This window comes from Ooceraea biroi, chromosome 8, assembly GCF_003672135.1.
Source record: "Ooceraea biroi isolate clonal line C1 chromosome 8, Obir_v5.4, whole genome shotgun sequence".
NCBI classification, from domain to species: domain Eukaryota; kingdom Metazoa; phylum Arthropoda; class Insecta; order Hymenoptera; family Formicidae; genus Ooceraea; species Ooceraea biroi.
In genome coordinates this window covers 11,541,755-11,558,556 of record NC_039513.1, presented here as the reverse complement: position 1 = coordinate 11,558,556, position 16,802 = coordinate 11,541,755, and the positions used below count along the sequence as shown (strand labels likewise).

The window sequence follows — 16,802 nt, the reverse complement described above, 5'->3', positions numbered from 1 at the left end:
TAAGATATAAAATGTAAGAGAATTACGCATTTAAACGCGATCGCAATAATAGAGACAAAAAGTAATTAATAAATCGATCGCTATTACATATAATTCTGCCGTTGCGTTGCCTCTATCGAGCGTATTGCCTTCCTGCGACACATGTAAGGTATTGCGCCTATGACGCGATAATTAATCTCATTAGCGTGCGGTGGAGACTCTGCGTGCTAACGAAGTGCAACTTTTTTTGCATTTATACTCATGGCACTCGTCGTCCGGCATGTTTCATTCAGGAACAAGCGGCTTTGAAATCTCAAGTTTTGAATAGCAGCGCATCCTTCGCTTTTCCGTCTTTTCCGTGTTAACGAGCATCGGACTTTGTATATCAGACATCGGTTGCTCTCACTCTTGTTTCTCTCCAGAGAGAAAACTTTGCCGGTTTAATGAGATATCATCCGTTCCAGGGATGTCGATTTTTCCGTTTCGCAACTGTTGCACCAGACGTCCCGACGTCACGGAGGAGCGGCGTGTTTCGAGACGGAAATTTCGCGGGGTCCGCGTTACACGAGAGCGGAATTTTGCAGTGGACAGAATTCTTTTCAAGCTTCTCGCGTCTCTCGCTCTATCAGCGTCTGCATCGCGTTCTGCATCCGTTCCCGCAAAGCTAGCTTGAGCGGAAGTTCTCGCACGGATGGGGATCGACCCGCCGTGAGGAGGAACACACGAGGGAAAGGAACGCGAACGGGGTGAGCAGACGGTCCGGAAAGAAAGGCGAACGGCGGAAGACACACGGAGAGGAAGAGAAAGAGACAGGAGGAAAGAAAGTGCCGGGAAAAAGAATGGAAAGGGAGTGGCAGCCGGCTCGTTTTCCATTTATTTTCGCCATGCTTCTTTTCTTCTCTTCCTCCGTCGTCATCGTCGTCGTCGTCGCGGCCACGCTCCTTGACAAGGAACTTTGCATTTCTTTGACTATTGAATGCATCTCGTTCCGTATCCACAAACTGCCACTGTATACACCAAGTCCACGGAGCTCGAATTCAACTCTTTCCTTCTCGCTCCCTGCGATTCACAGGACAGACGGTCCTGTCGAATGCGTATATCCTCGTGCGTTTCGATGCTCGCCCTAAGCTAGACATTCCCAAAGGGACCCACACGAATGTGCTTCGCCATATCGAAAGATTCTCTTCTTCACGGTGGAAATCTATCGGTGCGATACGACGGTGCTAAGCTACCCTCTTTCAGACACGAAGGCGGATTTCGATCGTCATTCTCACGTGTGCGCGCGCGATCTGCTATCTTGTTCCCGGATCCTGAAGAGATAAAGCGTCGATCCTATCGTGCCAATAATTTACGGATGCCAGTTTGGAACACGTCTGTGTCAACCTCCCGCCAAATGCACCAGGTTTTATCATGTTTTCAGGAAAGAAAAGCACGCGTTAACAGGCTGAGAAAATAGTAGTTGGTACATCGCGTTCCGCTTGCTTAAGAAATGCGATTCCCTGGCTCTCCTTCTTTCGACTTCTTTTCTTCTCTTATTTCTTTACTTTCTTTTTTTTCCTCCCTAATAGCCAGTTTCATCCAGCTCGGTTAACTTTAATCTTAATTTAAGTGGCTATTTGTCTCTTTCCGCAAGCAGAATTATACAAAGAGATTTCTGTATTCATTTATCTGTGTCTTCCTTCTCTTTGACTTGTTTTATCAACCGGAAATCTAATTTTGAGAAACTAAGTGCTGTAAAAAGTGTGTTTTGTGAAAACGTTGCGATTCGTCTTGCACGATACGCTTCGATTTGTAACGAATTAACAATATCCAAGTGTCATCATTAAATCCATTATTTTCTTCCGCGGATAAAATCACGTTGCCGTGTTTCTACGTGCGACTTATATCACACGATGCAACGCACCATTGGCTAATATTAATAAAAGTACTCATTTCGGCAATTCGTCCTCAGTTGTCAAAAATTCCACATGTGAGGCTGATTGCGAAAGTTTCTACAAATACACGAGTAAACCGTTCCCTCTGCGCGTATTTATCTGGTTGTCGTGTACCCACCCCGGTCTGCGTTCATCGGATCAGCAATTAAACTGCATACCGGTAACGAAATTCTCCTTCCTGCGTTAGTCAGGAGAGTTTACCCGCACGATGTGATGTTTATTCGATCAAAAATAGTTAAACTTTGCGATACTATTATCTCTAATAGTTTCGTTCGCGAACGGTTATTTCATATGTATGTTTCATGCAGCGATAGTGCAACTGATTTAGCATTGATATCGCTTTCATAAATAATGCCACTCTTCCTTTTGTTATGTTTTGTTGAATGTTTGAATGAACGACAGCTCTAACAGTCAACATGCAACAAAGAATCGCGCAAAGAATCGATTCAAAAATTTCGACCAAAGGGGTGATCGACCCTACGGGGAAGAGTGCCCGAGGGTCCTATGTGCGAGGAGAGAACTCTCGTGTAACGTCTTGATTAAGTGGCGGTTTGCACCCTCCAGGGCGTAGGGTCACCCTCGTAAAACAGGCCGGCACTCCTACATCTCCAATTGGCGCGTTAAGCGCCGATCTGTACCCGCGAGAACTGATTTATTCAAACACGATCGAGTAAACAAGAAATAGATATAGCGTTTGCTTGATTCTCGTAAAATAGAAAATCAATTTTTCATGCGATGCATACAGTTTTCATAAGATATATTTTGTAGGTAAGTAAGATTTGCAGATCAGATCTTGTATATTAAATCTCAAAGAGAAAAATTGCACTGATTGATATGAAAGTAACAGGAAAAGAGAGAGAAAACGGCCAACATTGGAGAGTATCCTAATGTAAAGAGCAAAAGGCGCGGATAATTATACTTATCATATCTGATGCACGGAAGGAACTATCTTGTACGACATTTATATCGACGTCGCAACGAATTATTATTCATGAAAATCCCCCGGGATACTCCTGGCAATCCTATGCGAAGCTTCTGGGACAGCGAATTAAACCGCTCCGGGACTTTCGTCGAGAGCGTATTTATTATAACAGAGAAGGTTTTGCCGGATGTTATGGAAGAACCTCGTGCATACTTTAGAAGCAGTTTCTCCTTTTTGCTCATAAATATGGATTTGTTTCGGCAATGAGCATGAAGACTTTAATAACAAAGAATTAGCGACGCACTGGAAAGTAATTTGAAGAAGAAGCGAGTTATCAGATTTATTTCACGAACGATCAGAAAGTCTTTCAAGACGTTTAGGTAAAAGAAAATATCAGAGCATGTCTAATCTTTTGCTCCTTTTAATTAATTAATTATTATAGGCTTTCTTTAATAACCCCCCAAAAAACGATATATCAACTTTTCACGATATAATTTTAAGAAACTTTGCACGTGAAATTGGACCTGCATGCGGGTCATATGATCTTAAATATGAATCTGAATAAAATAACTTTATTGGTGCGAGATACGCAAATTATCGATTCGTGTCGTGACGTTAATATGTCGCGCGAGTCGCAGTTCGTTGCCGAAATTACAAATTTGCAATGTCATTGACGCTCAAACAAATTTCGTTCGTCCAGTTTAATTTCCAGGGCGATACCGACAAAGTTTATTTCGCTGGTAATTGCGCCTGTCGTTCCGCTTCGTGTTTATTAACACCGACTTACACGCATACACCATGCCCACTACACAATAATGATGACGCTATGTTTATATTGCGGACCGCGGAAATTTATCCGCGAATTTCCGCGTATCAAAAGCCGTTCTAAAGTGTATCCCGTCTCGCCAAATATTACCCGCGGCTTGACACGTCACGACTGGGAGAATATTGGAGAGAACGATGTGGCGGCCTGCAAATAACCGATGAAATTAGCGAGTCTCGTGCAACTTGATTGAGAAATCTTTAATCGCATCTTGAAATTTCCAACGAATTGAACTTTGAATTTACACGATAATTATCGTTACGTAGAAAATTGATAATTTAATGTTTCAGGCGAATGTCACCCCCCAAGTTCGTGTCGAACGTGTGCCAGTAACACGAAAACTCACGTGCCAGCGTATAGATTCTATTTTCGCTGTCCATTCAAGTGAGACTATCCTACTCCATACGCCGCTTCTTCGGAAACAATTCATGAATAATCTCTATACTTGCATGCTAACGTCGCTGTATACAATATAAATTTTCTTTCAGCTTGTGATTAACGCTTCATATGATTAGATTCTAATCCCCTGCGATTTGCACTTAGCTCCGGCGCCCGCGGGCGAGAATCATTTCGTCCATTAACTTGCAAATCAAAAGCGTTCTGTGGGTCCGCGAGTGTGAGAGTGGTAGCGCACGCGAGACACTGAACGTAGCAATTTGCTCACGCTTCAAGCCCAGAGGGAAATCACTGGGGTGGTGTATCCGTTATGTGTATGTCGCGAGGGAGAGACGGCGTGTTGCACGCCGTACTGTAGCAGCTAGATGCTAATGGTCGGAGGTATACCTGCGATGCGGTGCACGTGGTGCTTAATATGATTGACAGCACGAACTCTAGTAGTTATCCGCCTAGATGTTCTCGCGTGTGTCTCGCCCGTGCGCAAAGATTAACGCGGCAAGTGCAGACGATGTTAATCGTAACGTACTTGCGAGGATGCAATTGTTTCAATCCGAATTTCGCAGACTGCCAACGAGCGAAATAGCGAGCAAAACAGCGAGCAAAACAGCGAGCAAGGTCTGCCAGAATAAATGAGCCGTTTATTCTAAGAGAAATCGGCCTAATCTTGAAATATAATGACCTTAAATTCTAATACAGTCGCTCACAAAGCGATGCAAGCTTATGCGAATCTTTAATAAAAGCAACAAAATTCATGTAAAATATGAAAAGATAACGTTAGAACGAAATAGTTCGTCAACGTTTTCGCATTCCTCGCCGTCGTACGTCTCGACGTCGACATGAAATGTGAAATCGCGCGCCTCGTCCTTAACCTAAATTTTTTAATGGAATTACCTTTCAAGTTGCACGTCGATAAGGAACCGGAAAGAGTCCTGGCATGATTGGTTACAGCCAGCAGCAAGGGTGTGGCTGTGACGTGAAAAGATTTGGACTTTGGCAGAAATGGTTTTTGCACCGTGTAGCTGCGGGTTCGCCGCCGAAATATCGGCGAATCAAGGAAGCTGTCGTCGTATTGCGGCATTTTATGGCATTACTACGAATGGGCGTGATTGATTCCTCTTGAAAATTGACCTGGCGTCATCGTTCGTTGCTACTACAACGGCGAATTGCATTTTTAAAGAGGTTTCTTTTATCACGATGCACTTTCACTGTTTAATTTCACTTTCACTATTTATGATATGATCGTACATAGGTACTGCACAGATGTGAAAAGTCATCAAGAGTCATAAAAGAGTCAATAGCACAAGTACACTAACTAGAAAGAAATAGCCGAGACGATACTTATAACTTTCGTACAATTTTCTAGACATATAATTTCTTACCGAACGTTAACGAAACCGCGTTCGAAACATTTTTACGATGTATCGTCATCGATATCTCTTCTTTCTTTCTCCGCAAACATCTCTTTTCTGTTGAAAAACCGTACCTCGGCTTGTACACGTCTAGTTCTGTTCGCGAGACGGGAAAACGAAAGTCGAGTTTTTGCGAATACACCAGACTATCATATAACGACAAGACTGTGGTTATCGGTGGGCAATATCGACGATCACAAGCTTCGATGACTCCGAAGGCACTGTAGCGTAGTCGATATCGTCCCATAAAAATATCGCGCGCGACAAGCGGGCTCTATCAGAAACGGATAAGCGAGATCGAATAGACGGTAATCTGTTTTACTATCCCGAAAAATTCATGCTTCGATATGCACGTGCCATGTATCACGCGATCCATCGATCATCTTACAGCGAAGCAATAAAAATAAAAATAGCCGAGACGTTGAGTAATCGGGTAGCAAATTGAAGAGTAAAAATAGCGACAGTTTAATCAATACGTCACCACAAAGAAACCATTAAACTATATTTAACGCAAAGTTTACAGTTTTCTGCTGGCCATGGTCATGATAATCACAAGGTACAAACATCGCGCACGATTATAAGGTACGATTCCGTTCATAAAAATATACCATCACCGATGTTATCGCAACCTTGATAATTCCAATCGAGTGCAAAGTCGCAGAAACTTGGCGGTTCATAGATCGAAGCCGATGACAGGAGACCTAAATATACACGTGCGACGACATATACATCGCGACCTCGAGTACTATGCCGTGCGGTAGGTGGAGGGTCTCACTAAGGCATCAGTTTCTAGGGTGTCTATTTTAACACGTCGGATGTTCCGTCACGATTTCTGCGTCTAGCGCTTCCGCGTCGCACCCGCAATATGTGTCAGACGTAAACTTATCGCGACGCCATTAAATGTCTGTCCCGACAAGTACCAGCAATAGCTTCGTTCCTCGAGGTCTGTTGCATCGCACGATACCGCTCGAAATTTCATCTACATGTTTCACGTTGATTTCAATCACGACGGTGACGAGATACAATGACGTTCACGGCTGCGCTCGCTAATTAAATTATTCTCCGCGCGCTCTCTCTCCTTACTTTATAAAAATCCTCAGATTGCAGATCGCGGCACGATTAATACGCTCTTAATTTCGTTTGCACAAGCGTCAAGATGCCAGGACGATGAAATCATATGACGAATGTGTTAACGTATTTACGAACATGATGTTATAATCCGCATTGTTTCACTTTTATGTTTTGCGAAAAGATAAGAGCTTCTAAATTTAATATAATATATTAGGAGTGTGCTTTAGTTTTGAGGGTTTTGCAACAGATGGCTGTAGTGTCAGTTTGTTCCAATAGCTGTTTCCGATAACTGTTGTTTCTTACAGTCTTGACATTATCCATGACATTTAGTAGCATTATAGCAATAGATGCAATAACAGTCGTGTTTATATCATCGTAAAAATGCAACTTCCGAAAGCTCTTTAGCATTTTCCACATGCGTTGCTTTTGTTTTTTAATCAAAAGAAAACTGCGGCTGACGGTTATAGAATTCTTGTGGAAACGTATGGTGATTCTGCCCCATCAATTAAGACGTGTGAATACTGGTTGAGACGCTTTAAAAGTGGTCATACTGATGTGAAGGACAAAGAACGCTCGGGACAACCAAGAAAGCTTGAAAATGCAGATTTGCAAGCATTATTGCACGAAAATCCAACACAATTCACTTCAGAACTTGCCAGAGCATTAAATGTTGATCGTACAACAGTTACCAAACATTTACATGAAATAGGAAAAATTCAGAAAGAAGGGAAATGAGTTCCACATCAATTATCGGAAAGTGCCATTGCGAACCGGTTGAACATTTGCATTTCGTTGTTCGCCAGGCAAAAAAAGAAGAGTCTTTTGTCTCGGATTGTTATTGGGGATGAAAAGTGGATCTATTTTGATAATCCGAAACGCAGAAAATCATGGGTGGATCCAGGCGAACCATCAACATCCACTCCGAGACGCAATATTCACGGTTCAAAAGTAATGCTCTGTATTTGGTGGGATAGTGTACTATGAGCTGTTAAATCCGCATGAGACTGTCACGGCTGATCGTTATCGACACCAATTGTACAAGTTGAAGCAAGCATTGGACCAAAAACGACCACCAATTGCGAGTAAACGACGGAAAGTGATTCTTCTTCGTGACAACGCTCGACCTGACGTTGCGTTATCAGTGAAACAAACACTATTAGAGCTTGAATGGGAAGTCTTACCGCACCCCGCGTATTCTCGGGACATTGCTCCATGCGATTATTATTTGTTCCGGTCGATGCAACACGCTTTAGAGGATACACACTTTCATAATTTGGAAGAAGTGCGAAAATTCGTCGACGAATGGATCAACTCAAAAGAAGAGTCATTTTATCGTGGTAGAATCCATCTCTTGCCAGAAAGATGGGAAAAAGTTATAGAAAACGAAGGAAAATATTTTGATTAAGGTATTCATTCATTATCATATTTAAATACATGCGTTTTTGAGCAAAAAACCCTCAAAACTAAATCACACCCCTAATATAAAGAGACCTAACAACAATCAAGTACGTATGCATGTATGAGTACTGTCCAAGGTAAGCCTATGACCTGCTAGGAAAATCTGAACAGTACAGAGCACCGAGAAGTTGACACGTATTCCCGGGCAAGAATATTGGCCAAAGAAGTGTATCGAACTTCTTGAAGCTTGTACAACAAACGATTCGCGATTACTGGAGCGAAAAGCCGACCTTTTCTCCGCCTTTCGACCACCTACCGAGGTCCTACATTGCTTTTACTACTTTCAGAACGATGCGTATAATCCGATACGGTACCGAGAGGTCGGTCGTGTAACTCGTGCCACGGTACGGTAAGCACAAGAATTAGATACAGTTCTTCTGGACTACTTGTTGTCTCATAAAATTATCGAATTTTCATCCAGACATTATATTCGGCAACGGTAAGCAAAGGCTTTGACGCAAATTTTCAACTCGGAGCTCGGTGCTGCCGTAAGAATCGACCTTATAACGTAAAACGTCGCTATAGAAAATTATACAAGCAGAAATTCTTTTCATAATATGAGACGCGTGATGCCAATTACTGACGAATGGATTAATCGTCACGAATGCAGAGCAGGACGCGGACTCGTGACTATAGAATATATCACGACTGCATGAAATGTTCCGATTGGCAATAATTAGCACTGATGAACTTGCGACCCAGTTACGCTATACGTTTCCTGTGTGTCGCGCTCAACGTATCACTATTTTCAGAGTTCGGACATCGCTATCTTTACGCTTATGCCAATTTGCGTTATACCGAGTCTGAAAGTTATCACTCGCCAGGCGATGTTTTTGAATTGCACGAGCGATACACCACGAACGACTTCAACGTCCGAAAATAAATGGCAAATGCGTATCGTAAAAATTTATCGTCGCACGTGAGAAACACACGCTGGCACCGTCGTCGTCGACTATCATAAAACGTATGGTATATAAGTCGGCATTTCGGTATAAATGTGGCGCATAAATATGTGCGATATCCCGTTATGTTGTGGAAAAGATATCTTTTTGAAACGAGATAAAAAAGGACGATAGAAGAGATATTTATGCAAACCTTTATCGGTAATGACTTGTGCACAAGTTTTGATCCATCAATATAAATAATTCATTCGTTAATTTAGTGACTTATAAACACGGCAAAAAACATTTCCATATATAGAAAACACATTTGTTATTTAACGAAAAACTCGATGATTATCTATCACTGTTTCACGGTCAGTGCGAGGATACTATCACAACTGTTTGAAAAAGGTAACGTTGAGCGTTCTACCTTACATTTGTGCACATTTATAACGCATCGGCAATTGAACTAACAAGTTCAGTTCGCGGAATTATAATATATCGCGATACGCGAAAATACACCGTGATTACCCTTTATATCTTATCTGCCTTGACTCCTATCTCAGTAAAGAGATGCGAACCGGTTGAACAGGATGGACAGGCGCGAGAATAGTCGCGTTTAATTCGCGCATTAATTAACGCTGCACGCGCGAATAAATCTGCACACGAGGCGCGATTTACCCCCGGCTTTTCTTTGCTAAACGTGCACGCAACGATCCCCCCCATCTGATCGCGCCTCGATCGTTTAATACGCAGCGTCTGCGAACCGTTTGCTCTACATCGCGCGACGTATCGTGATCTTCTGAGATCATCGCGCGCGTGCATCTTGCAATTACTATACCGCATTGAATGACTGAGGCTTTGTACACGAAGGAGAAAAGTCGGCGCGACTTGAGCAAACTGACAATCGCTTTCCACCATACAGATATCACAGATGTCGGATGAACGAACCGTTTTATCGATTTTGTCAAAGAATAATTGCATCACGCGAGTTGTGTATCTAACGCTATACGTCTCAACATTGTTCCACCAGTAAATAAAACCGAGAAATTTAGTGAACGCGCGGTTAACGTTATACAAATGTTCGGTGTTCTACGATCGAAACAACTGCTGCTTCCAAGTTTCGCGAAACAATTGCGAATTGCTCGCTACAAAGTAATTAGAAGGCGGATTAGTTACGGATTCTCCCAATTCCCCTTGAATCGCACATTAATTATACGGTAAACAACACCGCATGGCAATTAAGCGGCGGGTATTACGTCCATAATCGGCGCTCCGTAATTCAACTGCCTCCAATTTAATCGAGTAATTAATCAACTTCTACTCTGCCGTGCGGATTCTACTTGTCTACAAAGCCGAACACGCGGAAAAGACGGCGCGGCGGTTCGGATCGTCGTCCGTGTCAGCGAGCGACACTTTTAAACCCCATGATATCACCGTGAACACCCACTTAATCCGCAGGCAATTACCGTGTGCAACACCGAGCAGCGAATTGACATTTCGATGGCCTTTACACGTCACTGTTAACGGACACGTTGAGATATGTTCTTTCGCGCGGTTTTTTATTCTACCCCTGCATTTTTACTTAGAAACACTCCTACGTATTCCGCAAGTTTTATCGTTGCACCATTCATATTTCTAAGATTACCGTTGGAACATCGACGATAATTCATTACTTGTCCTGCGTTTAACGCGTTCAATATCGTATGTCGTCGTGATGACGTATGTTAAGAAGAGAGGTCAAGAGATGACAGAGATCTACTATCGCGACGAGTCCGTTAGATTGGAGAATTGGAGACGAATCGTCCCGGAGGAATTATCTCGACGAAACGAACGACAAACGTCCGCTTACGTCTGCGAGAGAGCCGACCGTAAATCTGGACCGGACGGATCCAGTTGCGGACAAGTCACTGCGGATCGGAACCAACTTCGCCGCGAACCCGAGGTGAACTGTCGTTCTCGCGGACCAGCCGTTGGCAAGATCGGCCGGTGGTATCTGTTACTTTGGCCGGGAAAGAAGCCTTGTCTATTTTAACGGGTCAGAGAAAGAGAGAGAGAGGGACGGGCGAGTAAAAGACACACGAGGGTGGGAGAGACGGCGATGAGAGGGTTAACGGAGGAGAGGGACAAAAGGCCTCGTACAGAGAGGCCGGCGCTCTTACGCTCCGTTCTTTATTGCGAGGTACGAGACGAAGCAAGGAGGATGCAATTTATTTGTGGGCACAGCCGAATGAATCCCGGAACATCCAAGTCGGTGAACGAATATTCTTGTGTCACGAGAAATCTACTCGAAGTATCAATTGCATGATGTTTGTAGATCATCGCTGCATTGCCATCGCTACCTGCGTCATGCCAGCATTATATTCAAGAAGCATCGATTCTCGCTCCTTGCGTTGGCGCAGAGATCGGCATTGTCATCGTTGTTGAACGCTGAATTGGCTCGCATAGGAAAACGACAGTGAATAGCTCGTTCCTCGCAGCTTAATGGTCCTGATGCGTTCAATGGCTGGAGCACAAAAGTGATACGAGGTACGTATATATTTTCTCTATTCCGTACTAAAACCCGTGACTAATAAAGCCGTTTTCTTTACTTGACGAAAAGGAATTGCGTCAACCCGTGATTGTGATCGATCGATCGAAACACAAAATCGAACGGATGAACGGTAACACGTGCACGGACCGGTTCTTACACACGTGTACGTTTTTGTGTACTCGGTCGGCGTAGAAACGTGAAAACGGTTGCATATTCATGAGTCCTGAGTTAACGTTACCACGATGCATCGTTAGCGTTACGAATGCGTGTTTCTGGCACGAGCTCTGCATCATCGACCAGTTGACACGAGGCTTGTAGCAGTCGACCGAAGATTTGCATAGATATTGGTAGGATTGCCAGAGGAACGGAAGACTGCGCATGATTGCGGTTCCTAAACGATGTGCGGGCAATAGAAACCAATAAAGGCGCTAAATAACGCGTACGTCGTAGGAACGTCGCGAGCTAGTCGTACTCGGAATAAAATTGAAATAACGCCAACTGGTGACGGTTACTCCATGAGAATAAACGTGACGGCAATCTTGTTAAACGAGTATTTTCGCGATCCTAGCACCGTGAGAACGAATACTATGAAGAAATACTTGAAACAGAACGAAATTCAACAGGGGAAAGCCACGAATAACGTCTAAAATCGATCTGAAACGATCTGAAAACGGACCGCGCGAATTTAGGAAACGTATTTTTCATTTTACGAGTACGCGAAACTTTCAGTAACGCACGTTGGCGAAAGTTCTCTCTGCAATCGCAACGTAGCGAAAAGGAAGGGCGTTCGTGGATTAGACGAGCATCGCGAATAAAGCAGTCGCATACAAAGGCCATAATGGGCACAATAGCGGCGAAACAGAAACGAAGGATCCTACGAGATGAAGTTGGATTCGACGAAATCCCGATCTCGCGCTTAAATCCTCCGTTCTCATCATCCGTTTTCTCGTTACGCCTCTTTCGTAAGATTATTCGCGTCTCGGGACAAATATAACCGAGCGTGTATTCAACGATATCGTGGCATCATTGTACATTTTCCGCACAACATCATACGTTCGTTACCATAGAATAATATCATTTCAATGCCGCTATATCTAACTCTCCCCTAAATACTATTTAAAAATTTAACGAGTCCGCCTTTCAGAGGAGACTCGTGCTCGTCGCGACAATGTGACGGATTTATTCTCGCTCGATAGCTCGATTCTGCTTGCGTCATCGACCATTGAAATCACGACATAATTTGTCACGTGTCAATATATATTCCCAAATGTATTTTTACTTTGTGGTATCATTAAAACAAAGTTAAAAAACATATCTGTTAATTACTAGTAACAGAGTCGAAGAATCTCGAAATACGGAATAATGTTTCTATAATTCGGCCAGAGTAACTAAAACTCAATCGTTTGGAGCCGATGGTTAATAGGCTTCTCTGTAAAACAAACCGAACTGAACGCTCCACGATTGCAGCCGCCAACGAATCAGCCCGAATTAAATACAATTACGTGGAGCAGATGACGTGGGATAGGGCCGCTTGGCTGTTGGCTAGTTACCCGACAAATTGATCAAACTGCTTTTACTCGCGTATCTCCGTCCGTCATGCGTCCCTTCGGCAACTCGTGCGTATCAATCCTGATAAGCTACACCTGTTACGCTGCGCTGCGTTATCGAAATCACATGTCACCCAATCGTAAACAAATCTGACGTACTTGTCAATTTGTCATCCGACATACTTTATTCCGTTCTCGTAAAATAAATAGGGAAGGAAGATGATTCTCTGCGAGATCAAAGGAAACGAATATAAATTGCAGATTTGTTCAATAAAAAATCTGTTTCAGAGATTCTCGTCTCTCTCGAGAGGATCAAGAGGGGCGCGCGCGCGTTTGGCATGCGGGACACACATATGCTTTTGACATTTCGCATCCGGTAGTATCGCCAGTCTGCCAGTCAGCGACGATGACACTTTATCAAATCGGTCGCTCCGAAATGCCGGCAGCGAGCGGGTCGGGAGGAGAGATCGGCGCCGGATCAACGGAGATCGCGCGGAATGCGAGGATGCCCGTTACTCGGCGAGCAACCGGAGCCCGCCGAAAGAGAAAAAGAGAGAGAAAGAGAGAACAACATCGCGCGATCGCACGCTCGTCGCGTACGCGCCCTCTCCCTCCGTCTCTCTCGCTCGCTCGCTCGTTCGCGTCAGTCGCATGTCAAACGGGTGGTTTGTCTCACTTACCCGGATGCTTCTCCATCTTCGGCGTGGAGGCCATCGTTGACCGGTACGTCGTTGCCCGCGGCGATCCCACTATCTCACCATTTCCGCGTACCGTTGCATCGTGGACCACGCACTGGGGACTGTCGTCGCGTTTTCAGTCCGATGTAAACCCAACGCGCACCGCTACATCTTCGTTTGTCGGCCATTCTTCGGACGGACGGGCGAGCGCGCGCGCGCGTGACCCGCCATCGGACGGACGGGGCGTGAACTGAAGTCGCTATGGCGGACGCACTGTCAATCGCGTGACACTTCACTCCGGTACTCCGATACGGAATTGCCGGTACGGATTAACCACGGCCGCACGGCCGAACGCGACGTTACGCTCACGCACGGGCACGAGCGGAACGGGCGAGACGCGAGGACGGAACGTGCGCGCACCACCGTGGCACCGCGTGCGCGACAAAACGTCGCCCGATCGCGGTGACGATTCCGCACTCGACCAGGAGGCAGGAGCACGTCAACGGAGTGAACACAGCCGCCGAACACGCGCGCCGGTACAGGTACAGTGCTGCGCAAAAAGCGAGCGCTGGAGTAGTGTACAGCCCGCGCAGCAAGTTAGTCCAATGTCGCGCGCCAGTTCTATCGCGCGAACTTTCCGCCGTTTCGCCGTCACCTTCTCGTTCTCTGCGAACATGAATATATCTTTGATTACCATAATTTGATGATTAAAAACGAGAATTGAGAATTGAATTATTTTTCAACTCGATACGAAAACGATCCAAGTACGGTTATACTTGAATTTCAAGTACAGGTTAGAGTTTAGACGGCGGAAAACGCACACGCTTTTGAAATATAACTAGCACCACAGGCGCGCGCTATTTTATTTTTCAATATTAATAATGTTTTCGAATAATAATATTCATCTATTATTTATTATATGATAAATAACACAAATCCTATTCTAAAAAAAGGCGTTAAAGGTGTTATTTATTTCATCATGTTTCATCAATCAACAAATTTGACAGAATTGACGGCTGCCGTTTTCACGTTCCTAAGAAATAATAAATTAATATAACCGCACTGACCCACTATGACATTCTGACATTCGCAACACGAAGTTCGAGCCAAGCGAGAGAACCAATCAGCGTCGCGGAAAAGAGGCCTCAATATTCGATAAAAAAGAACTTCACGAAGTTAACACGCCTTTTTTAGAATATAGGAGGATTACTTTGTAAACTTTGCTGCGGTGTAGATTAATGTTGTCGCGGCACTTCGCAGGGGAGGATCCACGCCAGTTAGCGAGGGCATCGACGCGACATGGGCAACTCTGGCGTGAAGCAGCACTACGAGACCGCGAAGAAGACCGGCACGCTGAAGCTGTCGCAGCGCAAACTGAACGAGTTCCCGCAGAACCTACGTGCCTTGGCGCCATTACTGCGCACTTTGGATCTCTCCGAGAACAAGTTCACCGCGTTGCCCAACGAGATCGGTGACTTTACGCTACTGAAGCAGCTAAATCTCGGGCAGAATCGACTGACGGCTCTGCCGGGCACGTTGGGCGCGCTCGTGAAACTCGAATGCCTCACCTGCGCGGAGAATCAAATCAGATCGGTCCCGTCATCGCTGTCGAAACTGAGCCACCTGAAGCAAGTCTATCTGTCCGACAATCAAATCTCCGATTTCCCGCTGATGTTTTGCGGCCTCCGGCACTTGGACATTTTGGACCTGTCTAGGAATCGGCTAACGATCGTGCCCGACGCGGCCTCCGACCTCCACGTAACCGAATTAAATCTCAATCAGAATCAGATCGCCACCATTTCCGAGAGACTGGCGGACTGCCCGCGGCTGAAGACGTTGCGATTGGAGGAGAACTGTTTGCAGCTAAGTTCAGTGCCCCTCAAGATCCTCAAAGATTCGAAGGTTTCGGTGTTGGCGCTCGAGGGAAATCTCTTCGAGATGAAACAGTTTGCGAACCTGGACGGTTACGACACGTACATGGAACGTTACACGGCGGTGAAAAAGAAGATGTTTTAGAAGATCTCCGCTGTCGAGAAAAACACGAATTTTGTTACCTCGATATATATATATATATATATATACACATGTATATGGCGTTTTTAGATAATAATTTTATCGTCAGTTCAAGAACCAGCAGCCGATACAAAGACATTCCGAAAATTAGAGGATGATATACCTAAATCTACACGATGTTTATAGAAACTTGTACGATTTGGAAATATTTTCTTTTTCACACGATCATCAAATCAAAATAAATCATGGCAGCGTTTTACGAATGATTCATAAATAATCATAATCGGAAAACTTTACGTTGATTTATTTCGTTTATTACTTTCGATTTGTTAAAAAGATTTCGATGAATATTAATGATAAAAACATCAAAAGGACGAGGAGATAACACATTAAAAAAAATAATAATAAATTTAAACAATCCGCGATTAGAGAGATTCACAATGAGCCTTATACACATTTCGAGGCTTTGTTTTACAAAGTACAAGTCTGGCAAAATTTGCACTTTATGCAGTTGTTATTCGAGTAAAAAATCAACAAAAAAATTCCTTCGCAAAACGGGGACTCTATGTATGTATAAAGTCAAAAGTCATTTAACTCTATTAAAATATATATATGCAAGTTACCATGTGTATTATGTAATATTTACATATTTATCGCACATAAAACACACATATTTTGAACATTTTTCGAATTATGTATTTTCGTGTACATTTTTTAACGTGACTGTACGTAACTTTAATACTCGCTTATTCCTCTGTTAGAACTTTATGAAAATAAAAATTGTGTATTTATTTTTATTCTATTTTGCATTGTATATTATTCGTATTCGTGTTGGTCTATTATATACAAAATATATATCACTGAGCGCCGATGAATTTGCTAATAAATTCTAACAATGAAATAAGATATATATTATAGCACATCATTGAATGAAAGAGGGAGACATTGTTGCTTTTAGATGCGTGACGTATAAATGATCGAGAACAGTGAATAAACAAAAAGCCACGAAGGAAAACCGTATCGAGGAATTTTGTGATTCCGCTACGCGGATAATGCGTTATCATTAGACGTACTACTCTGATGTTTGAAATGTTGGTGCCTTTATAAAAGTAACGCCACTACCGGATGTCGTGATTCCTTAAATGACAGCTCCTCTTAC

General features: G+C 43.7%; 2 protein-coding genes across 14 annotated transcripts in view; one reads left to right on the top strand and one right to left on the bottom strand.

The window, feature by feature from the left end:
• Nucleotides 1-13,771, bottom strand: part of LOC105280729 (guanine nucleotide-releasing factor 2) — a 44,343-nt gene extending 30,572 nt beyond the window's left edge. For 7 of the 9 annotated variants that reach the window (XM_011341462.2, XM_026971939.1, XM_026971940.1 and 4 more), the window contains exons 1-2: nucleotides 10,522-10,607; nucleotides 4,946-5,366 (exon numbers count right to left, since the gene is read on the bottom strand). In XM_011341462.2, coding sequence (XP_011339764.1) covers nucleotides 4,946-5,132 — 187 coding nt within the window. In that variant the 5' untranslated portion in view covers nucleotides 5,133-5,366; nucleotides 10,522-10,607. Of the gene's footprint in view, nucleotides 1-4,945; nucleotides 6,771-10,521; nucleotides 10,608-13,633 lie in introns of those variants that run through there. The other 2 variants (XM_011341467.2, XM_020032105.2) reach the window with 2 other exon arrangements.
• LOC105280730 (leucine-rich repeat-containing protein 57) lies at nucleotides 11,270-16,544 on the top strand. Of its 5 annotated transcripts, none has more exons than XM_020032106.2 (2): nucleotides 11,270-11,402; nucleotides 14,891-16,445. In XM_020032106.2, exon 2 carries the CDS (start codon nucleotides 14,930-14,932, stop codon nucleotides 15,644-15,646), a length of 717 nt encoding a protein of 238 aa, XP_019887665.1. In that variant the 5' UTR covers nucleotides 11,270-11,402; nucleotides 14,891-14,929; the 3' UTR covers nucleotides 15,647-16,445. The 5 variants fall into 5 exon arrangements, with proteins under 5 accessions (XP_019887665.1, XP_011339776.1, XP_011339777.1 ...); XM_011341474.3 differs by lacking the exon at nucleotides 11,270-11,402 and adding an exon at nucleotides 11,446-13,676 and having other exon boundaries at nucleotides 14,891-16,544; XM_011341475.3 differs by lacking the exon at nucleotides 11,270-11,402 and adding an exon at nucleotides 13,909-14,166.
• The last annotated feature ends 258 nt before the right edge of the window (nucleotides 16,545-16,802 follow it).

Bases quoted from the DNA above. Each gene is read 5' to 3' on its own strand.
- LOC105280730 (XM_011341474.3), top strand. From the start codon at position 14,930: ATGGGCAACTCTGGCGTGAAGCAGCACTACGAGACCGCGAAGAAGACC.